This window comes from Furipterus horrens, unplaced genomic scaffold (genome assembly GCF_987537825.1).
Source record: "Furipterus horrens unplaced genomic scaffold, mFurHor1.1.pri manual_scaffold_7, whole genome shotgun sequence".
Taxonomy (NCBI): Eukaryota; Metazoa; Chordata; class Mammalia; order Chiroptera; family Furipteridae; genus Furipterus; species Furipterus horrens.
In genome coordinates, this window is record NW_028327177.1 from 92,191,415 (window position 1) to 92,216,675 (window position 25,261).

At 36.2% G+C, this 25,261-nt stretch overlaps 1 protein-coding gene across 1 annotated transcript in view; it reads left to right on the forward strand.

Annotated features, from left to right (window-relative positions):
- The window catches only part of CFAP20DC (CFAP20 domain containing), a 254,456-nt gene that overhangs the window by 163,319 nt on the left and 65,876 nt on the right, over window positions 1-25,261 (forward strand). The window contains exons 10-11 of the mRNA XM_090282941.1: window positions 2,382-2,501; window positions 4,906-5,228. Of these exons, the coding sequence (XP_090139067.1) occupies window positions 2,382-2,501; window positions 4,906-5,228 (443 nt within the window). The remainder of the gene's footprint in view (window positions 1-2,381; window positions 2,502-4,905; window positions 5,229-25,261) is intronic.

The following is a 25,261-nucleotide window of genomic DNA, read 5'->3' on the forward strand; positions in this document are numbered from 1 at the left end:
TGTTTTTACTTTATGAAAACTGGTAAGGAAATAATATAACATCCTTTTATCACTGTATTTTGGGAACTTCATGTGCATTTTAAGATTTTTTAACTTAATTTTATTGTTTCATTAATCTTTTCTATTTGTAACGGGTTCTTTATCTTCTCTCATTGATACTAAAACAACCCTGTTGGTAAAGAAAAGACTTTGTCTAATATTATAGATTGAGAGTTCAAGGTTAACAGAGAGGTAAAGTAATTTGCAATCTGTAATAATTGGAAAGAATTAAAACCAGAACCCACTTCTTGTCAGTTTTTTCATTCTTACTAGTCTGACTTTTGTGAGAATTGAAACAGAGGCATTTGGGTTCATTTTATCTGATTGAGCACTATTACAAACTATATCTCCCATGGAGTATAAAACTGAGTAAGGAAATGAATAACATAGATATTCAGTCCCAGCCCAACCACTACCTGTGAGACCTTGATTAAGTTTCTCAAACCTTGTAAGCCTCAGTTTTCTCATCTGTAAAATGGGGATATACCATTGCTACTGGCTCTAGTAGTCGTGACAAATAACAGCTGCTTTAAAGCGTCATTGTAAGGTTTCAATGAGAAAAAAATCAGTCAAGCACATCATATTGTGCCAAGAAATTAAGCATTCAGTAAACATTACATGTTCCATGAATATTATTATTATTACAGAATTAAATTACACTTAAGACTTCTTTCAGTTTGATGGTCTTCCAGAGTTCTTTTGGAAACTATCCTCTAAGTTCTCATTGCATCATACTTACCTTCCTCTTTTTAAGGAAGCAATAATTTTTCAGTATTGGCTGTCAATTTCATTTTTTAATTTTTAATATAGCATGTTACATGATTAACATTAATTAAATTACTTGTAGCTTTCTATAAGTTATATTTTATGAATAAAATGTATTAGTAATTTTGAAAGTCTGCTACAATCCTAATATTAGAATAGAAATAAACATCTATTTTCTGTAAAGGAATAAGTTTTTGATACAGCTTTACATAATGCCAAAATAATACATGAACATTCTCATTATAACTATAATTATATTTACTGAGTTACTTCAAACCATATAGTACTTTCTGTTCTGGCTTTTTGTTCTTTCATACGAAAATGTACCAGCCAATCTGCATATTATACATCCACATCCCCCTCAAGAACCATCAGCAGATAAGAGTAATAACAGGAGACGACTAAGGTTAAAAAGCACCGGCAGAGAAGGGACAGAGACACCCAGCGGTATGGCACTAATTCAGTACTATCTTATATCTGTTTATTATTCAGAGCAATGGAATCTCTCTCTGCAGGTTGTAAATTTCAAAAGATTATGAACCGATTTATTTAAAATATAAATATCTGTTCTACAGGGATTATGAAAATCAAATTTCAAATTTTCTGCAAAAGAATTGCTCTAAAGTCCTAACAGATTTGCTGGATTAAATAGACAGTACCATAGACATAAAGGACTTTCTACTTCTATTCTCAAAGGCTGAATAAGTTTAAATTACTGTTTTTTAAAAACAGCCTATATTTGATAGAGGAAGTTTCTGCCTGTAGACTTTACTAAAATTGAACTTAACCCATAATTTTTCATGTTTCATTTATGTTTCTTCATTTTACATTGAGCTCATTTCAGATTGTTTTTGTATTTGCTGTCTCTCCCTTTAAATTCCTAGCTATCTGATATAATGTAGGTTAAAATTTCAAATCTTTGCAACCAGTAAAGCATTAGACAGATATAGGTGGTTATTATAGTTATTCCTGTAAATAATGGATTTGAGGAATGTATGTGTAGATTTGTGTACACATGCATTAGTCTATCCTACATCAAGCCCAGAATGTATCATGTGTATATCTGTTAGCATAATTTCTCAAAAATGTGGGGTTCTTGGGTAGGTCATAATTCAGCTTACTAGATTTCATGTTATATTTATTAAATGGTAGATAGAAAAATTAATTCTGCAGTAATGATGCAGATGTTTAGGTGATCATTCTTGCCCATTTTCTTAAGGTGCTGAGGGAAAGAGTTTGGTTTAAGAGTGGAGTTCAGTAAGAATTGTAATTTAATAAGACCCTTTAAAAATCATATGGGTTTTAGAATTCCTTTTATTACATATATTAAGACAAATCTAAAATGTCCCCATGCAGATATCCAGGAATTATATAATGAACCTCTACAAAAATGCAGCTTAGTTCATCTTAAAACATTCTACTGAAAAAAGAAATCTGCATATAAGCTACAGTGTCACCTCCAACTTGCTTTACAATAAACAAATAGAAAAGTATACCAAATTAATACCATTCTTCAAAAGTTAATTTTTATAAACACCAAAAAAGTAACATAGTGGAAAATATTTATTCTTATAAAGGCAGCTCTTCAGGAAATAACAGGAATAAGGATAAAGTGGCTACCCTCACCACTGTGTTCCAACAAAGAGCAGAGACATTGAACCTCAGCGCTCCAGCACCCCAGTCTCCTGATCAAGCAGGTTTGCATCTTTATAATGTCATAATTTTCAGTAATTAATCATCTATAAACATGTTAAATATTTCAAACGCAGTCATTTTGAAAAATCACAATGCAGTCATTTGCTAAAATCTATAATTTTTTGTAAATCTCCTTTTAACCTCAATTTTATGTCAAACTTTAGTGAATGAAAGAAATATTTTAATTTTTAATTCACTGATTGTTCAGAATGAAAGTTTCAAACTTTGAAGTTTCTGCATGATATTGTCACCTTCCCCAAAGATTATCTGTTGTTGCATTCTTCAGTCCTCTTTCTGATGGAGATGGTTGGACTGCAGATCACTGAGCCCATCAACATAGCTTGCCTCGCAGGTGTTAGTACTTTACAAAGTCAAATCGTTGTGAAGTTTGTTTTTTGTTTTTCTGTTTTTGGGGTTTTTTTGCAAATTGTTTTTGAGCAAGGGAAAAAGGAAAATAAATTATAATTGTAGTTTGTCAATCTTGTTTATGCAATGTTGAAACCTTCATTAAAATGTTAAGCGCAATTAGTGTCTCTAGCATAAATCTGACTGTGTAGAAAAACTAATTAGATGTTTAGGTGATCATTCTTGCATTTATCTTGTTTGCTGCAATATTGTGATTATGTAGTAATTTACATATTTTCCTAAGAAAACACGCCAAATTATTCATTACAATTGATATGGAAGTATTGAAGGTAAAACTACAAATCCCAAAAAAGTGTGTGGTAGTGAGATAATTAGAGTTTGTTTGGTGTAAAAACACTCCTTTTATTTTGACTTTTTGAAAGTTATTAATATGTTTGACAATAGGTCATACAAGTCGTTTTATTGCATAATAAAGATTTTAGTATCCTTTTCTCCACTATTTTTTACATATTCGTGAACATAATGCAACACATTGGTTTTTGTAATCTTTTTGAATCTTTATTAAAACACTTGCTTTGTTTTCAAAGCACCTTCTCTGTGCCTATTAGCACCGTGCAAAGGGGTTTGCTGTCCAACAGAGGACAGCCCAGTGAATCTATTCATTTCACCTGCCCACAGCTTCACTGCCTCAGATCCCTCCACATCCCCATGTAGGTGGTCAGATGAAGTAGTTTCAGCCTGCCTTTGACCATTTACCTAGACCCTGTCCCTGAAAATATGAAAGCCTTATCCCTAATAGATTTTCTCGAAGAAATGTACATTTATTGCCCTTTTTCATAGGCAAGTTCTCTTATATAGTAGGAGTCTTAGATTAAGAAACATGAATACAATTGTGATGGATACAATTTTATTTGTGCTATCAATGCTATTTTTATTAAAGGTCTTTTTGTTTGTTGCTTGTACTTTTGTACTATAGACTTTTAAATTTCAAGTTAGTAAATCTTAAATATCTCTTGGCTACTTTTCTTGTGATGGTAAAAATATAATAGGATTCAAGAGTGAGGAATAAAATAAACAATGTCCACATTGTGGTTCTGCAGAACTCAGATTCTAGTAATATTTTCACTGTTAACATAGTGCAGCAAAAAAGTAAATTTCAAGAAAAATAGACTAAGAAAATGCTCAACTCTTTTCTATTGTCATTCTGAAAAAAAAAGTAAGCATGCTTTTAATGACATTCATTATATAGATTTGTCATTTCCAGTTTGCCTGAATCATAGTTACAAAATTTATCTCAATGTTAAATAAAAGATTATCCTTTTTTAAAGTTTTGATAAAAATGTATCTCAGTGGTAGTATGTAGTATTTTTAATGAAAACAAATAATGCTGTGCAAAAAAATTATATCAAAACATTCTCTCCTAATATTAAACATAAAGTTCTTTTTCACCAGCAAAATTCATGGGTCACATTAACAAATATCTCTGTAGATTTACTATTACTTGAAAAGTCTACTAAGATTAGTCTGTAAATTTTCCTGTTTCAGTCGGCAGCATAGAGAGAAAAAGCTGTCAACCTTTTCGTGGTTTCTTCTCCATGATTTATAATCCGGACAATGCCCAGATACTTTGTTTAAAGAAACTTGTTAAGTACTCTGTCCTCCCGCAGTTAAAAGAAGAGATTAGTAAGTCAACCCTTTTAAAGTTGGAAGATTTCCCCCCTCTGGAATGTCAAATTAATGAAGCTGTGCTATAAAGAACTTGCTGCAGGACAGGTGATAATTAGTTCAGACTTATAAATTTCTGGGCTAGTATTTCAACTCAGATGGTGAGGAAGTGCGTGTGAGTTGCTCAAAGCTATCGGCACTGATCTGTGGGTTAGATGTTGACAGATTACAAAATGGTGGGTAAACCACCATCTTGACTTTTGCATTATTTAATAAATTTTTGTTTCAATAACAAGAAATTTTAACTTGACTACCTGCCTAAAATAACACTTATAGAATACTGCTCTAATTGTTGTCATCTTTTCCAAATGTCAGATGAATGGATATTTCCCGAAAATGATGATCACATTTCCCACTTAGCATCCAGCAGACTCTCTCTACCTCTGGATGATGACTTCTGCCACAGTTCACATCTGTGGCTGGAAGGCAGGAGGGAAAGTGGACATGACCAACAGGCAGAGGAAACCCAGATTGTTCCAAAAGACATTTTCACTTTTTCATCAAGACCACGATCAGCACCTCATGGAAAGACTCAGAAAATGTCCCCAGAGGGGTGCCCTTTTATTTTGGATCTAGAAGAGGATACCAGTGTGATCCAATTGGAGGATGATTTTTATGGTGGTGACAACTGCGAAGAGGTACACTATTTGATGGGTGAAATAGTTTTAAAGCAATGTTGTTCCATTACCTCTGAAAAACACTAAAACTAGTTGAAATAAAAGAGGGGAAATCAACTGCTATTTATAAAAATGCAGCAGATTGCAATGTCAGTCAACAGTTGCCTCAGGTTGTTATGGTAACTCTAAGTTGCTGGCTTTTTTTATTAACAGCCAATTTCATTTTTAATTATAGAAACCAGTTTTGGGTTTTTTTATCTTTTCATTTTAATCATTGTCTCATAGAAGGAGAAATAATAAGTGGTTTAGAGTTATGATAGCAAAACAAGTGAAACATTGAGAACACATTGTTCTAGATCTCTGAGGAAGTGGTGTTGCATTAGCTAAGCATTCTGAATTGATGGTTTTCTGTCTTCCTTACTCCCTGCCATCTTTTCACCTTAGACTTATTAGGGCTCATTATTTTCCATATGGTCCCAGAATTTCAAGAGTTGTGCCAATTAAAGTTTAGATAATAAATCATGGATTAGTTCTGGGACTTGACTTATAGGAGGTTTTTTGTTTGCAATTACTTAGAATACAAATATATCTTATAAATTAGTAAATTTATAAGAAGTTTTAGAAAGAACTTATTAAAAACCAAACTGAATATAGGTCTTAAACACTTATTTAATAAGTAAACATGATGATAAATCTTTCTTCCCCATATGAAATGAGTTTATTTGTGAAATTTCTTTAGCTTTATTCTTAAATAATAGACGTGAATATTTTCTAGAAAAATGAAATAGCTTAACTACTGAGTGCTTAAAAAGTACCTTGAAACCAACAATACCAGTAAATCTAAGATGAAGGACTAAAATGGCCCTTTTAATCTGTTTTGTCCTTTAGATCTCCAAAAAGTCAGATGGAGAGATCTGATGGCTTCCTAGCTAATCTGAACACTATTAAATAGTCAGTACACAAAATTCATGTCCAAATATGGATAATTTTTGGCTTAAGTGTTCCAATTTGAACTGTTATATAAGACAAATTACCTGTATTTAAAAAGTAGATTATAGTCAAGCTATGGTTTAGTAAAATTATACAAATCATTTCTATGCAGAAATTACAAAAATAATTAGAAAAACTTGTATATACTTACAAACCCTTGTTTTAATAATTATAACTGATCAAGAATCCCTCTTTAGTCAGTGGGATGTAGATTAAATCCATAGCTCCTACCTTCAGAGCCAGTTGAGAATATGGTGAGATTGTTCAGGCAATAATTATGGTTTTTTGCAACTTTTAATGAGTTTCTGTAGTAAAGTTCATGGGAATATCCTTTTTCAATAATACTCTTGCTTCTGCATGTGATGAAACTATTAGTTATACCAAACATGAACCTACTACAAACTCCTTCGTATATAACATAGTACATTTGATGACAGCATTTTAAATGTTGCTATGGACATTTGTTTCTTTCAATTTGAATAACCTTAAGCTATAAAACTGTAAAGTGGACATTTGTCTTCAACATCTCTATTGTCCCCTTTCCAGTGGTCAATTCTTCTACAGTATTAATTGGCTAATCTGATAAATTAATGTATACCATTTTATTAACAAGATAGACTCATTCTCCTCCCTTGTGCACAGCACCATCTTTCTTTCCTAACCCAAAAGAATCACTGTGATAGTGGAAATTTCATGGCAGGTGGGAAACGGTAGTTGTCTGGGAAACTTTGAGAGAAGTGTTATGGGGAAACTGCACTTTAACTAACACCATGTGAGAATAAACCTTGAGAAGAAGCGATAGAGCTCCATGGGAAAATGAATAATATTAGTTCTGAATATTTTAATTTATTATTACTTTTATGACTTTCTTTTGCCACTAGATACTCTACATCTGGCATCTTTTAGTGCTTATTATGCACACATGTACTTATTACCAACTGCATAAAATTGAAAATAAATTGATCATTCATTACCCAAGCTCCAACTGGCATAGCTATTTGGTCACACCTGTGCCATGGCCATCAGAATGACCAGTATCATGTGGCTGGAGTCTGTTGTGAGACCATCTCATTGCTAACACCTACCCTGGCTGCCAGAGAGGGGCAGAAGCCTCAACATATTATGCAAGCTTTGGGGGTTGCTGTTAGAGGCAATAACAGGACAAAAACTAAAATACAAAAATGCAACCAACAAAAATGCTGAGCTATATTTAAATAAGTTCTAGAATTTGTAATGATCTCTTATTTATCAGATTGGTTTCTTTGGAGATTTTGTTTTGTTTTGCTTGGTAAATTCTTTTCCTATAGGATTACTTCTCCCATTTATTAATTTGATAAGTCAATGGGAAATTGAATTACAAATTTAAAATGTTTATTTACATATAGCCTTTAGAGAAAAATCAGTTTTGTTGATTTAGGCATCCTTACTATTAGTTGCATTATTTTATAATGTTTATCCTTACAGTAACATAATTATACTCAAGAAAAACATGTTATGTTATAAACAATAATGGATGAATGAGTAATAATTACATGACTTGTTATGCTTGAAGTTTATAATTTATACTTTAAAGACTTAATTTGCTATAATACCATTGAGTATTTTAAAGGAAAATTAGATGTATTCAGTAGCATATAAACTAGGCAAAATTAAATCATGTTATTATGATAAAGGAAAAGTACATTTGATAGAAAAAGCTAATTAAAATAAGCTTTAAGTGATACATTGTCTTTGTAATTTAAGTTGCTAAAATAATTCACATCTCAGATCTTCATTAGTGTGAGAGCCTCAAAAGTATAAATTTTTGGTATGCATTCTTGTCTTAGTCTTTGCCTTACTATATATTTTATTCTTTAGGCAGTCATATATACTAATATTCCTAATAATTAACTTTGAAGCTGTACATCTTATTTGAAAAGCAAAGTATGGAAATATATTTTGTGGACAGCTATAAAATCAAGACTACCATGTAAGACAAATTGTTTAGGACAGCTATTAAAACAGAATGCCTTTTACACTATTATAGCATCTGAAAGAAAAAAGCAGTTTACTATTATTGTCTCTGTATCTTGTGACATTATTCTGTGTGGCTTCTAGATATATACATCTGGTTTGCAACTTGAAACAGTTAGCTCTATATTAATATTTTATTACTCCCCTAATTTAATTTCTTATTTAGAAGTACTGTCACTTTTTCCCCACTCTGGCTGTGTATCACATACTAATGCAGATCTCTGCAAGGACAGGTAATTTGTCTTGTATAACAGTCCAAACTAGAACACTTGAGCCAAAAAATTACCCATATTTGGACATGAATTTTGTGTAGTGACTACTTAATAGTGTTCAAATTAGCTGGGAAGCCATTGGATCTTCTCTCCATCTGACTTTTTGGAGACCTAAAGGACAAAATTACAAACAGATTAAAAGGGCCATTTTAGTCCTTCATCTTAGCTTTACTGGTATAGTTGCTTTCAAGGTATTTTTTTTAGCACTGGGTAGTTATTTCATTTTATTTTTTTCCCTGATAGCATATATATCTAGGTTATACTATAAACCATTCATCCTTACTTACTTAACTAATGGCTTTGAATTACTTTTCTCACACACAGTTACACACTCAGTACAAAGGGTATCTGGTCTACCTGAAGCTGCTTATATTTCTCTGTAGCCTTTAAAAACTTTTAAAAGTCAATTTATGTGTTAGAAAAAAAACAGACGCAGGGTCACCATGACCACCAGGGAAGAGACAGTTACCAAGAAACCTGAGGAAGCCACGGCGGTGCTCATTGATCTAGATTTGGATCAAGTCCCTCCCCCTGGCATGGCCAACCCCCCAGCCCCCTGAGACCCACCTCCCTCTCTAGATTAAGACCCCAGAGTCTCCTACGCATGCACAATGTCAGTCATTTTGAAATGCACTTGGACATAGAACTCCAGGAAAGTTTCTAGGAAGTCCTTGGCTTGCCTTTGAAGACTGTCTTGGAAGATCTTTCTTGTTTTTCTTCTCCTCACCACTTTGGCCTATTGTTATCCTCAGCAATGCACTTAGAGTTGTCTTTGGTTCTTCCAGCCAAGTCTTGGGTGTGTAGATGTATTTATCTTTCATTTCTATCATGCTGTAGAGGGCTATGGTAGTCAGTTGTATTTGAATTAAAACACACACACACAGCAAAAAAAAAAAAAATAGGAGGACTCTATTTTGACTATATTGACTGACATTTTTATTGCTGCATATTATAAATTACAACATAACATACTATCTAAACCTGTCAGGCAAATTTAATATTACTCTGTGTGAGTAATTCTTTTAGGCTGTTCACATCTACATGTCTTTATTGTTATCTTTTGAAGTTCTGTTCTTCTCTGAAAAAGTCTCAGGCTCCTTAGTTACTATAACTTAGCTCTCCATTGTTGAAGGCAGATAAAGAAGGTTATAAAACTATTGAATGCCGAGAATAACATTCTACAGCTTCTGCTGAAAGATAAACATCTTGCCCTGACCAGTGTGGCTTAGTTGGTTGCATATCGGGGAAAGGTGGCTGGTTGGATTCCCAGTCAGGGCACATGCCTGGGCTGCAGGTTCAGTCCCTGGTTGGAGAGTGTAGGAAAAGCAACCCATCGGTATTTCTATCTCCATCAATGTTTCTCTAACTCTCTTCCTCCCTCCCCCTCTCTCTGAAAATAAATAACATATTTTTTAAAAATTAAGATAAACCTTTTAAAAAATAATAAAATAATATACATCTTGCAGATAAATATGTGGTGTGGATAGTTTTCACAAGAAATCTTTAGCGTTACTAGTTAAAAGAGCATGAAATATAACTTAGAGAAAAGTATGTTTTTGTCTTGAACAATTAAGAAAGTATCATCATTTTTCTCAAATATTCACATGATTATGTTTGTCCATCCCATACAGTCTCTGTAATCTTTCTATGATTTTTGTGTGAAGCATCACTGGCTATAGGTAAAGATGTTCACAAAAATACTTCACCCAACTTCTTTTAATATCAAGCATGCTGCAGGTTAGTTACTTGTTAGAAAGCCACATCTTCCTTTCATTTTATTTGTTTATAAACAAGTAAACTGCATTGTAAGATACCACTAGCAATTATCTTTGCTATTCAAAGAAAATATTACGTTATAATTTCCTATAAAATCACAAGGTTGAAGTAGCAATACTTCTTGAGTTTGATTTTTTAGTAAGGACATTTAAGACACATTTGAATGGTCAATTTTGCTATCATCAAAGAAGAAATTATTTTTTCATTCTGTTATGACTAATATCTTTAGCTATATTTTTGCAAACACTGTGCTCTTTGGTTGACACTGGAAATACATAGCTGTATCATCTCTGTTGTCCTCTAGCTTAGCTAAAAGGTGTGCTGTCAATTCACACATTTAGTCATGAAAACATCAGACAAAAGTGAAAACCCCTACTGACTCAATCTAAATTACAAATTTAATACTACCATCAAAGTGTGTTTGGAATATTGCAGATGTGTTTTGTTACAGAACTTTTAAGAATGTTATATAAGACATTATTCATGGTGGACTGAATTAAAACATCAATTGAAATACAATCATCCAGTTTTACAAAGGCTAAAACAGGGTTCTATCCTGACTCACTCAACATTAAAGTTGTGAAACAAAAAGCCTAGGTCCCATCTGCTCCAAGTAGATGGCCCTCAAGAGTCATTACAATTGCCTTTTAAATTTTCAGCTCAGCAAGAGCAATCCATTTTGTGCATCCAGAGCTCATCCAGATGCCCATCTGCGTGTCCTTTTAAGAAACGTAGTTCAACAGAGGAAGTGCTGGCTCCTTGGGGAAATCATTCTCATCCTCAGCGTACATATGCTGTGTTACAGTTAATCAGGCAAACGCTATTGATGTTCCTGGCACCGGGGCGTGATTGAACAGTTAACAAACAAATGCTTCTGAGCCCAGAAGACAACCAGTTCAAGAGATTTGGGACTTAAAAAAAATAGATTAAGTTAAATCGAAAGCATTTTGTATTTGTTCTTCTGAAAAACAGATGAACAGATGATTGGGATGTGAAAATAGCATTGACAATTTCTTTGCTATTCTGACAAATTATATGCAATTGCTGTACAGGTTTTCAGTAGCTAAACCATAAAACAAAGGGAAAAAAGTAGTTGTTTTTCAATCAGATCATAGTAAGCTAACTTTTTACGCATATAACAAATATACGTTATATAGAAAAAAATAATCTAGAAACCATGTTGAGCCTAAATGAGTTACATATGTAAAACCAATGAACATCATCTATACCTATATCATCGATTTTAGTAAGACAAAGCATTACTAAGTAAAAGGAATAGGGTTTTGCCAGTGCACCACTCCTAGTAAATACTACACTATTTTTTGTTCACCTGACTTAAATCAAAATATTAGTCTCATATGTCATCTTGTCTTTCTCATATATCCTAATTCTCTTTTCAGAATCTAGGATAAACTAGATTTAGTGGTTCTGGGGCAGCTAAAGTAAGCTAGACTTTTGTACACTGTCCAGATTCTCCAGTCATTTGTCTTTTCCATGTATTTAAAATAGCATGGAAACATATTACTGTGGAAATGCAATACAACCAAGATGATGCTCACCAGGGAACACAGCTAAATCTGTCCATTTCCTGGTCCATCTCCACATCTTGGCCCATCACATTACGAAGAGTGTGAGATGAATGTCCATATATATACTCATGAATATTTCTCTGTATATAATCATTGCTCATGCCAAGCAAAATGAAATATTTTTTACCTGAGTAAACTACTGGAAGGAAGAGAAAACTCTACTCTGACCCACCATAAGGTGGGAAAAATAGACTACCTAAAATGTTTTATAAATGGTGTAGCAAATATGTGGTTTTCCATGCATTCCTCTAAATTCTCATAATAGTACATCTGAAACTTTTAAAATTACATTTACTATCTTCTATTACTATCTTCTACCTTATAAAATTATTACCTTTGTAGGTATCTATCTCTCTGCTATTAGATTTTATTTCTCTTGAGGGCAGTGTCCACGTTCTTATTTGCGTATCTTACTTAGTGCTCAGAAAATGCCTTACACATAAAAGGAGCTTAATAAAAATTTATTGAACTAATGTTTATTACAAAAGCTCTTAATTTCTTCCTATGTCATATATAAAATGGAATCCCAGAGTGATCCAGAGATATGGGCCCAAGAGTCATAATTATACCTTTTTCACTTACCCACCTATTTTTAGGTCTAATATGTTTTAAATCCATATCTTATGTTCTAATGTTTTTATTATGAAAATATTATGGAAGTGAATTTGTAGGAGGTCTTTTGGTCACAGAAATCCCTCTGCCAATTGTGTATAACAATTATAGGAAATTAAACTTGAATTTAAAAAAAGAAAGGTTGGAGAAGACAGAACACTGTCTAGTAGCCAGACTGAATTAAAAAACAAATCTCTCCGAGTTCCACCCATACCTTCTCAGAACTAAGACTTGGAAGATATTGATATTCTCTGTTTACCTTCTTCTTTTTCTATCTTTATGAAACAAAAATTGCAAGAGTCACCACTTCATTCTCTAGTAATTTGGGACAGTAGGCATTGTTTAGGTCTCTGGCATTCTCCTGTTTTCTGTGTAAAGGCAGGATTCTTCAACCATATGAATTTCCTCAGGTCCACAGAATGGTAGTAAAGGACAGCTCACCCAGTATGTGATAGCAGAGCGGGTTGCCCAGTGCCTGCAGTACTGTTGTAAGTGCAGAAATATTCTCGCCCTTCTTATATGGATTTACACCTACTCACCATCTTTTCTTTACCCTATCTGGGACTCTGAAAAATTAGTTTCTCTATCATTTATAAAGAAATATATGTAACAAAAGATAAAGCCAGCATAGACAAAGAAAATGTAGGCCCAGAATGAGTACCAAGAGGAAATATTCATAAAACATCCTAGGGCACTATGATATTTTCATTCTTTACTACAGATAGGCAAGCTATTCCTAGGGGAGGTTCTAGACTGAGTGTACCTTTCTTGAGAACCCTGTTTGCTAATTCCACCTACTTCCTACAAGAATGGAAAATTATAGCGTGACAGGATTAGTGACATCAGACTCCATGTGAGAGCTTTCCAGAGTCACAAAGTACAACATACTCTGCATTCTACAGAACTCTCAAGTCAGCCAGGCTCTCCACCATCACCGCCATTGCCTTAACACAGCCACCTCAGTGTTCCTGGTTATAACAATTTAATCGTCTCCTAATTGGCCTCCCTTTCTAGTATCTCCATAGAAGTCTCTAGACATCTCACAAACAATATTCACATGAACTCATTCATACCCATGCCTTCTGTTGGTGCCATTGTGGCATCCCTCTGCCTCAAATCACTCTATGACTCTGGCTGCCTCCAGGAGAAAGTCATTGGATGGCTGGGATTAAATTCTGGTCTACCATTATATTCCAAGTATCTGCAGTGCCTGAAGCAATTCTTAGCCCATGATGAGGAGGAAAGGAAGAGAGGCAGAACAATGATAAATAGACACATAGACAGACAGATCCCCTTCCGATCAAAAGGTTTGATCAATTCCTCTCGTCCTGTACCCAACATTAAATAGACTCTCTCACCTTTCTTGACACATGCTTTACTTCTACCAAAAGGAAATTTTTACCTTTGATAGTGATCTGTGTGTTCAGTGTGTTTGATGGCCAAACATTGAAAAAGTAAATAAACAGTTTAACCAGTCACTCAAAAATTGTGTTTAAAAATACCAAACTTTGGAGATTACTGGGAGTTTGATTCTGTGTGGTTATAAATGGAAGGGTGAAGGAATAGCTTACTAAAATCGAATATAAGATATGCATTTTCAGACATCAAATAATATCTTTAAAGTGTACTGTTTTTAATGATATTTTTGTTCTAAGTTTATTATTTTGAAATTCATTTATTATATATTTAAATATAAAATATAATTGGAAAAAATCTACCATGGCCAGTAATGGCAAGTATCAGCAATGATCACGGTAGCTTACCAACTGAAATAGTACTATATTTCTTGTTTCAATTATTTCCTTTTGTGGCCATCGATTTTATGTTTTAATCCCTCCTTTCTCAAATTTTAAAAATTAAAATTTTTGCTTTTCTAGGGGCAGTCCCAGAACTATGTACTTGTAAAACTCTAGCTTTCACTTTTAGCTTTCCTAATAATTGTATTTAATGAGGTTTATATCTTGTGGGAAAAAATACTTTTTATAATTAAAAATTTCATGTAAGAAAACTATTTCCCCAAACATGTTCTATTATCCACTGCTCTTGAACAATAAAACTGCCCAACAATAATATAAGGCAAAAATACTTCAGTGAGCCCACTCGTTTTTAGAGTAAAATTTCCCTTCTTAAATATGCTAAATACTGTAACTTCTAGTTCTTTCTCTTCCCACAGAGTTAGTGTATCAGGAAATCAAAGTATACACTTCATAGATGTTTTAGGTAACTTCCTACAAATCCTCTAATTTTTAGACAATCCCTGGAATACATATATTTGAATGACTACTTTTTAAATGTTATCTTGTTACTCAGTGGTAAAAAAAAAAAAAAAAAAAAAGTCCTAGCAAGTGATTTATATCTCTTTACATTGCTTTTTTTAGTTACTCATTATTTTTTTCAGAAAGACCTGATTTTTATTTTTAATTTCTTTTTTTACTTATTTTTAATATTTTACGTATATTTTATTGATTGTGCTATTACAGTTGTCCCATTTTTTTCCCCTTTGCCCCTCTCTGCCCAGTACCCCACTTCCCTCCAGCAATCCTCCCCTCCCTTAGTTCATGTCCATGGGTCATGCATATAAGTGTTTTTGCTTCTTCATTTATTATACTGTTCTTAATGTCCCCCTGTCTATTTTGTACCTACCAATTATGCTTCTTGATCCCTGCACCTTTTTCTCCATTTTCCCTCTTCTCCATCCCCACTGATAATCCTCCATATGATCTCCATATCTATGGTCCAGCTCCTGTTCTAGTTATTTGCTTATTTTGTTTTTGGTTTTTTTAGGTTCATTTGTTGGTAGTTGTGAGTTTGTTATCATTTTACTGTTCATAGATTTGGTCGTCTGCTTTTTCTTAAATGTGTCCCTTTAACATTTCATATAATAATGGCTCGGTGATGATGAGCTCCTTTAGCTTTACCTTGTCTGGGACGCACTTTATCTGCCCTTCCATTCTAAATTATAGCTTTGTGGATAGAGTAATCTTGGTTCTAGGCCCTTGCTTTTCATCACTTTGAATACTTCTTGCCAACCCCTCCTTGCCTGCAAAGTTTCTTTTAAGAAATCAGCTGACAGTCTAATGGGAACTCCTTTGTAGGCAACTCTCTTCTTTTCTCTTGCTGCCTTTAAGATTCTCTCTTTAGGACTTCCGACCAAGATGGAGGCTTAGACGGACACGCTCGGTCTCCCTCTACAACTAGAGAGGAATATAACTACTTCAAAACAAAAGATAACTAGAAATTCCAGAAAATAAAACTACATGGAAGCCCAACGTATGAAGTTATAAACCAGCGGCGCCCTTTGGGCAGGTAGGAAGAGCGAACGTGGGTGGTGCTGTTTGCGGTCGCACCAGGGACAGCGGCAGGGAGAACAATCCCGGCTGCAGTCGAACCCCCGGCAGCTCGCGACCCCAATGCTGGGGAAAGCAGCCACCACATCGCCTTGAACAGTGAGGCCCAGAGTGCGGGAGGACGGATCCCAGTCTCCTAGTGGAATAACTGTGTGAATCCATCTTGGACCCCCGCCCCCACACAAAGCGCCACAGCGCTGCGAAATAGGTTGCGGATAGGCGCCGGTCGCTGGGTTGTGACAACAAAGCACCGCAGCGCAGCGAGAAAGGTTGCGGAACGGCGCCAGTCACTGGGTTGTGACAACAAAGGGCCACAGCGCAGTGAAAAAGGTTGCGATTGCCGCTGGTCGCTGGGTCGTGACGAGTACACAGGCACTGCCCCCTATAGGCGGCCCAAGAAAACAAAACACATCTGTCAAAATGAGGCAGACAACTATAGAAATCCCGGTGGCGCAGCTCACCAGGCAACAGATGAAGAACCTGACAGATGAACAAATAAGAAACCTGTCAGAGGCTCAGTTCAGGGCCATTGTTATCAGGTGGTTTACAGAATTAACAAAAGATCTGGAAAAAGATGAGAAAGAATCGAAAAACACTCATACTGAAAGGAACAAAACCACATACGAGACAGATGGTGAGGGAAAAAAATCCAGAGTTCATATCAACAAACCAGAACATAGAGAAGGAACAAACAGTCAACCAGTGCAGAGAGAGGAAACGGGAAGCAAGGATGAGAGGATCAGAAACGTTTGGGACAGCTATAAAAGGCCCAACATAAGAATCATTGGTTTGCCAGAGGGCAAAGAAGATGAACTAGAAATTGAAAAACTAAGTGAAAATATAATAAAGCAGAACTTCCCAAACTTGGGGAAGGAAATAGACTTACAGGTCCAGGAAGCACAGAGAGTTCCAAAAAAACTGGACCCACGGAGAACCACTCCAAGACACATTATAATCAAAATGTCAAAAGTTAAAGATAAAGAGAGAATCTTAAAAGCAGCAAGAGAGAAGAAAAGAATCATGTACAAAGCGGTCCCAATTAGACTATCAGCTGACTTCTCAAGGGAGACCCTGCAGGCAAGAAGGGACTGGCAAGAAATATTCGAAGTAATGAAAAGCAAAAACCTACAACCACGAATACTCTATCCAGCGAAATTGTCATTCAGAATAGAAGGGCAGAGAAAGTGTTTCCAGGACAAAACAAAACTGAAAGAGTTCATTAGATCCAAACCACTGTTATATGAGATGTTAAAGGGACTGGTTTAGAAAAAGGAGGATCAAAACTATGAAATCTAAAATGAAAACTGCATCACAAGAAACAACAACAGAAGCTAGGGAATTGAAACAAAGGCAAACTAAACAAGCTACAAGAGTGGAAAAAGAACTATAGGTATGGGGAACATATTGGGGGGAGGTCAACAGGGAGGGGGAAGGGGGAGAGGGAGGGAGATGATATAGGAATTAAGGATCATGGTAGGAGGGAATGGAATAGACAGGTTGAGAAGAACTATATGCACAACTAATGGACATGGTCTAAAAGGTGGGGGGCAACTGGAGGGAAGGGACACCAGGTGGAGGGGAGCAGAGGGAAGGGATATTGGGACATTATAATCAATAAAACACATAAAAGAAAAAAAGATTCTCTCTTTATTAATTATGATGTGTGTTGGTGTGGTCCTTTTTGGGTCTAGCTTGTCTGGGACTCTGTGCTTCCTGGACTTGTACATCTGTTTCCTTCACCACAATGGGGGAGTTGTCTTTCATTATTTTTTCAAATAAGTTTTCAATTTCTTGATCTTTTCTTCTCTGCATCCCTATGATTCGGATGTTGGTACATTTAAAGTTGTCCCAGATGTTCCTAATTCTCTCCTCATTTTTTTCAATTCTTGTTTTTTCATTCTGTACTGACTATTTACTTCTTTATGTTCTTAATCGTTGATTTGAACCCCGGCTTCTTTCCCTTCACCATTGGTTTCATGTAGATTTCCCTTCATTTCACTTAGTATAGCCTTCACTTCTCTTGTGCATTGACTGTACTCAATCATTTCTGTAAGCGTCATTATAACCAGTGTTTTAAACTCTTCATCTGTTTGGTTGGCTATCCCTTCATTACTTAGTCCTCCCTCTGGAGTCTTAATCTTCTCTCTTTTAGGCCATACTCCTCAATTTGACAGCCTCCTGTGTTTGGCTCTTTATATTAGGTAGAGCTGTCGCACCTGTTACATTGTAATGGGTGGAGCCTTATGTACCATCAGTGCTGGGCAACCCGTTTAACCACCTGTGGTTCTGTATGTGGGGGAAGGGTTAGGGAGGAAACAATGCTGCTTGTTCCACACTCGTCCCATTTCCAGTCACTTGACCCGCTTCCCATACGAAACTAGCTATTGTCCTGGAGATGGTTCCCAGAGTGGATGGGTTTGCATACATGGGAGCCCCCCTCTAAATGGACTCTCCTGAAGATTGGCAGTTTTTTCTACTGCCCCAACCCCCCACTGGTTTTCACAGTCAGAAGCAATGGGACTTTATTTTCCTGGTGCTGGAGCTGTGAGCTTTGAGGTCTGACCTGGAACTGGGATTACTCCCCAGGTGTCTCTCCTGGCTCTTATAATGTGTGACTGCTCTTTCCGCTGGCCGGCCACAGACACTGCCTCCCTGCTGCTCCCACACCGTATCCTCTCCACCCCAGCTCACCATCTCTGCCCCTCCTACCTGTCTGGATGAGTATTACTTCTTTATATCTTTGTTGGACTTTCATGGTTTTCTGGTAGTTCTGGTTGTTTTTTGTTTTGAGGTAGATGTAATGGTTGTGGAAGGAGGTGAAGTGTGTCTACCTATGCCTCCATCTTGGCTGGAAGTTATTTTTAATATTTTTAAATTACAGTGACATAAAAGATTATATCAGTTTTGGGATATGACCCTGTGATTAGACAGTTATATAACTTTACAAAGTGATCACCCCAAGAAATCTAGTACCCGTCTGACTCCATACATATTTATTACAATACTATTGACTATATTCCCTATACTATAGTTTATATCCTCGTGACTATTTTGTAACTACCAATTTGTACTTCTTAATCGCTTCCCCTTTTTCACCCTCTTCCACCTGGCAACCATCAAAATGTTCTCTGTATCTATGAGTTTTTTTCTGTTTTGTTTGTGTTGTTTTTGAGATTCCACATGTAAGTGAAATCATATGGTATTTGTCTATGTCTGTCTGTTATTACAGATGGCAAGATTTCATTCTTCTTTACGGCTGAGTAATAGTCCACTATATATATGTACCACTTTTTCTTTACCCATTCATCTATTGATGGACACTTAGGTTGCTTCAGTATCTTGGCTATTGTAAATAATGCTGCAATGAACATATGGATGCATGTGCCTTTTCAATTTAGTGTTTTGGGTTTATTCAAATAAATACCTAGAAGTAGAATTCCTGGGTCCTTCTTTGTCTCTTGTTATAGCCTTTGTTCTAAAGTCTAATTGTCTACTATAAGTATTGCCACCCCAGCTATTTTTTCCTGTTTCCATTTTCGTGAAATATTTTTCCACCCTTGTACTTCTAGTCTGTTGTAGGCAGCATATGAAAGGATATTATTTTGGTTTCCATTCAGCCAGTCTGTGTATTTTGGTTGGAACATTTAATCCATTTACATTTAAATTGTTGGTGGATATATAGTTATTGACATCGTATACACATTTTTTCTTCTTCTTAAAGAAGACCCTTTGATGTTTCATGCAATACTGGTTTGGTAATGATGAACTCCTTTAGATTTTTCTTGTCTGGGCAGTCATATATTTTATTGCAGAATAAAATAAATGTATAAATTTTGGTTTATTCATAGGATATATGAACTTATTAAGAATTATACTCAGTAACTGACTCAACACACGTTTTGGCTCAAAATGATTTTCACTTTTTCCCCTGAGTAGGGAAACCACAGTATCCAGGGTTCTCCTGGTCCAGCAACTAGTCCTTCAAGGTTAACTCAGTTAACAATAAAGACTATGCTAGGGAAGACTACAAGGTGGACAAGTAAAGGATATCTAAAAAGTGCCTACACAGAAGCACTTTACTGATCTCTTGATCAGAAAGCTAGAATTCCTTGGCAAAGCAGATAGATAGAAACAACTCTCAAACAAGTTTGGTGCCTTTCTTCCCCTGGAAGAAGAAGTGAATCCTCTCAGAAAACTCCAGATCCCATTATCAAAACAAAGGACCCACCAGCTCATCAAGTGCCAGCTTCAATAAACAAATCCTCCCTAAAGGAAATATCAGGGGAGAAGTTGAGACCCCTTCCTGAAGAATCAGTAAGTGGTTTCACTCTGGTTTACATATGCAGGCAGTACATCCTGCTGTGTTCTCTTCGGTTCCACTTTGCACACATTTTCAGCAGTATCTATTTTTCATCATTTGGGTGATCAGTAATGTATTTTCTTCTCTATTCAGATGTGTTTTAGCTCAGTAACAGCAGCTGTTAAAGAGTATTGCACATCCCAATGATAATAGAATGCCTCATGGTTTTAATGAGGAAGATAATTATCATAATAGTTATTTTTTTATTTCCCAGTTACTTCTCATTATTTTAGTTATCACTGCTTACAAATTATAAATGAAGATCTTATTTTTGAGCCAAAGGCTTGCCAGTAAAATTGACAGATTTTCAATAGCAATCTACATTAGGAGCCATAAAAACATCATTATTCTATTCATTCTGTGGTCTCTTTGCAGCAGTTCCCCAAACAATAAATGATATGAGTGAAGGTTAACAGTAAAGCAGTGTCATTGAATAAATCCCTAGGCTAGTTTGGTGGCTATTCACATCCATCAGACTTATTTTTTTTCTTCTTGTGTTAGTACTTTTCTTCCTTCAGTTCCCCAATAGATGCACTTAGAAACCAGAGACTATGCAGGACAAATAATACTTATATTCCATTTTTTTTTTAATATTAAAGATTATCTTTATTTGTCATGTTCTAAGTATCCTATATGTGTTACACTGTAAAACTTTCATTCATTATATTCTAAGTAACTGAGAGTGGATTAATTGATATCTAGCACAGGCAGTAGACATATACATCATCAGCAATAAAATAGAAATAGCTAATATTTCTTAAACATTTACCATGTGTGAGTCTTTGTGCCAAGCCTTTTTCCATGAAGTATTTCATTTAATCTTCACAATGTCTCTAAGAGGTAGAGACTGTCATCATCCCCATTTTTCAGAGGAGGAAACTGAGGTTCAGAATAGTTATGTAGTGTGTTCAAGGACAACAGTTAGTTTGGGAGTCAAAACTTGAACCTAGATTTTCTCTGTCCAGAACTAACGACTGTGTCCACCATACTATTCTGCATAAACATACGCTAAGTCATAAAAGCAATGGTCTCTCTTTAAGAAACATCCAAAGATAAAACAAATGTGTTTTTCATTTTTTATTTCTCATGCTTGTGTGCATGTGTGTATGTGTGCATGTAAGAAAATATAATAGTACATCACTTAGCCTAATGAAAATGGCTTTGTCTTATGGTGATTTAAGATAAAAGTGATCAGCAAACTAAATAGGCAACGAGTGTGGAAAAAGAACTATAGGTATGGGGAACATATTGGGGGGAGGTCAGCAGGGAGGGTGAAGGGGGAAAGGGAGGGAGATAGTACAAGTATTAAGAAGCATAGTAGGAGGAAATGGAGTAGACAGGAAGAGGTTGAGAAGAACTATATGCACAACCAATGGGCATGGACTAAAAGGGGGGGACAACTGGAGGGAGGGAAGTCACCGGGTGGAGTGGAGCAGAGGGAAAAAAAATGGGACAATTGTAACAGCATAATCAATAAAACATTTTTTAAAAAGTGATCAATAATATTTTTACATGTTTTTATTTTTGAAAACATTTCTTTTTTTAAGTATATTTTATTGATTATGTTACAGTAGTTCAAATTTTTCCCCTTTGCTCCTCTCTGCCCAACACCCCCCTTCCCTCCAGCAATCCAACCGCCCCTAAGTTCACGTCCATGGGTCCTGCATATAAGTTTTTTGGCTTTACCCTTTCCTATACTATTCTTGACATCCCCCTGTCTATTTTGTACCAACTGAATATGCTTCTTAGTCCCTGCACCATTTCCCCATTTCTCACCCTCCTCCCTCCCAGCTGATAACCCTCCAAATGATCCCCATACCTATGATTCTGTTTCTATTCTGGTTTGCTTAGTTGGATTTAGGTTTTATTTTTTAGAATCAGTTGTTGATAGTAGTGAGTTTGTTGTCATTTTAGTGTTCATAGTTTTGATCTTCTTTTTCTTAAGTAAGTCCCTTTGACGTTTTATATAATAATGGCTTGGTGATGATGAACTCCTTTAGCTTCACCTTGTCTAGGAAGCACTTAATCTGCCCTTCTATTCCAAATGATAGCTTTGCTGAATAGAGTAATCTTGGTTGTAGGTTGCTTTTCATCACATTGAATACTTCTTGCCAGTCCCTTCCTGCCTGCAAAGTGTCCTCTGAGAAATCAGCTGATAGTCCTATAGGCACCCCACTGTAGGCAACTCTCTGCCTCTCTCTTGCTGCCCCCAGGTCTCTGTCTTTGTCTTTCACCTTTGGCATCTCAGTCATGATGCATCCTGGTGTGGCCCTTCTGGGTCCAGCTCTCCTGCGACCCTCTGTGCTTCCCAGGTCTGTATGTCCATCTCCTTCACAAAATTTTGGAAGTTTTCCTCATTTTTTTCAATTATTGCTTCCTCATTCTGCACTGGTTGACTGTTTATTTCTTCCTTATATTCCAAATCATTGATTTGAACCCAGGTTTCCTTCCCTTCTCCATTGGTTTTGTGTGGATTTTCCTTCATTTCACTTAGCATAGCCTTCACTTCTTCCCTTATATGTCTGCCATACTCAAGCATATCTGTCAAGCCTATGAGCATCTTTATCACCAGTGTTTTGAATTCTGCATCTATTAGGTTGTCTATCTCCTCATCTGTTATGTTGGCTATCTCCTTGTAGCTTAGTTCTCCCACTGAAACCTTGGTCCATTTCCCCTTGTGGGCCATACTTCTCTGTCTCCTCATTCTGACAGGCTCCTGTGTTTGTTTGCCTTCGCGTCCCAGGTAGAGCTGTTGCTCCTGTTCCATTGTAAGGGGCGGAGCCTTAGGGATTCGTCAGTACAGGGCCATCTGTTTCACCACGTTGTGGCACTGTATGTGGGGGAGGGGTCCGATAGGGAACAATGCTGCCTGCTCAGCACTCGCCCCTTTTCCAGGCATCTCTCCCACTTCGGCGCCGGACTGGCGCCCCTCTAGTTGCTGCCCTGGCCGTCATTCCTAGAGTGGTGGGTCTGCGGACATCTAGGACTGTGGGGGCCCTTTAAACAAGCAGACTCTGCTGAGACCGGCAGTTTCTGCCTCCACCCCAACCCCTACTGGTCTGCACAGTCAGAGGCAATGAGGCTTGATTTTCCCCGGTGCTGGGACCGTGAGCTGCAAGGTCTGGTGAGGAGCTGGGGATGGTCCCCAGGTGTCCCTCCTGACTTTTTAAAATATGTGACTGTGCTTTCTGCTGGGCTTCTGCTGCCACTGCTGCTCCTGCCACCACACCACGTCCTCTCTGCCCCGGCTCCACCCCTCCTACCTGTCTGGATGAGTATTTCTTTATATCTTTGTTTGCTGGACTTCCATGCAGTTTTATTTTCTGGAACTTCTGGTTGTTTCTAGTTTTGAGGTAGTTGTATTCCTTTTTAGTTGTGGAGGGAGGCACAGCATGTCTGTCTATGCCTCCATCTTGGCTGAAAGTCTGAAAATATTTCTAAAACAAATGTTCTCCCTATCATTTTTTAAATAATAATTGGAATACAGCTAACAAACTAACCTTATAGATTTATTCTGCTATACTGGGCTGCACAAAACAGAACCAAAGCAAATCATGGAGAAGCATTCCACTCCATTTCTCCCTCTATTTCTTTGCCACCACCTTTCATTAGGTAGAATTTGTCATCCTATATATCCAAAGATTGTTTCTCTTCTTTATCTCCATGTAGAAATAAAACCATAGCATCAAAATCAGCTTGTGAGCTTTAGGCACAAATGGTGTTTAAGTACCTGGCCACTCAGCTAAGTCCACTGCCTGGAAAAAAAGTGCTCTCTGATAATACCTAGGAATAGTGAAAGGAGCAAAGGGGCTAAAGTTTGGAGAGAGTGCTGGGGACTTTCCCTCGCCCATTCTCTTCATTTAAGAAGCTTTTAGGAAAAGACAGTTTCCAGAAAACGTAATGTACATTTTTTATGTTTTTTTCAGGAGACCCTTCTTACAGCTGCTCACTTTAGACATCACAGCACAAGCCTGACCCATTTCTGTTCTTCACAGTAGCCCTCTGAGCTATTGCTGATCCATTTTACAGCTAAGGAGACTGACAGAGCAATGGCTTCAGAAGGATAAAAGGGAGAGGAACTTTGTCTTTGATGAGAGGAGAAAGGCATAAACGCATTGCTTCCCTTTTGGGCAGAGAGGTTTGACTTCGGTGTCAAAATTCAGACTAATAAAATTTGATCTGTAATGACCCACATGATCACTACAATCTTGGCTCACGTTTGTGAATGTGATCATCTCCATTTAATAGGACATAAAATTATTGAAGGCATAGGCAGCCTGCCCCATTTCAAAGTGAATTTACAGTGAAAATGGAGAGTTCCTCTAGAGACACAATTTAAAAAGGAAATTCATTTTCATAGTAAGAAGGGTTCTAATAATCGACCTTCTCTTCATTTGATGTTTGCAGATAAGAATCTGTAGAAACAGTTTCCTCAAAAGAGTGTTGTGTGCATACTAACTCCACAAAGAGATTTTTCCCCAGGTCCCAAAAATCCACAGGGGTGACTTTTTAGTAATTACTAACATTTAATTCGGCCTTTTTTTAGTATATTCACAATGTTATGCAATTATCACCACTTTCTAATTTTAAATCACTTTCACACGCTCAACGAAACTTCATACCCATGAATAGTCACTCTCCGTTTCTCCTCTCCTGCTAAACTCCTACAAACCACCAATCTATTTTTTGTATCTATGGAGTTGCCTATGTTTGAAACATTTTATATAAATGGAATCAAAAATATGTGGCCTTTGTGTCTGACTTCTTTTACTTAGCATAATGTTCTCAAGGTTCATCCATGTTATAGCAGTTTATTCCTTTATATGCCTGAATAGTAATTTATTATATGGCTATGCCAGATTTGCTTATTCATTTATCAACTGATAGACATTGGTTGTTTCCACTTTGGGGCTACTATGAACGATGCTGCTATGAAAATTCATGTGCAAGATTTTTTTGTATGGACATATGTTTCAGTATTCTTGGTATATACCTAGGAGTAGAATTGCTGGTTCATATGGAACTTTACATATAACTTTCGAGAAACTGCCAAACTGTTTTTCAAAATGGTTATGCCATTATATATTGCCACTAG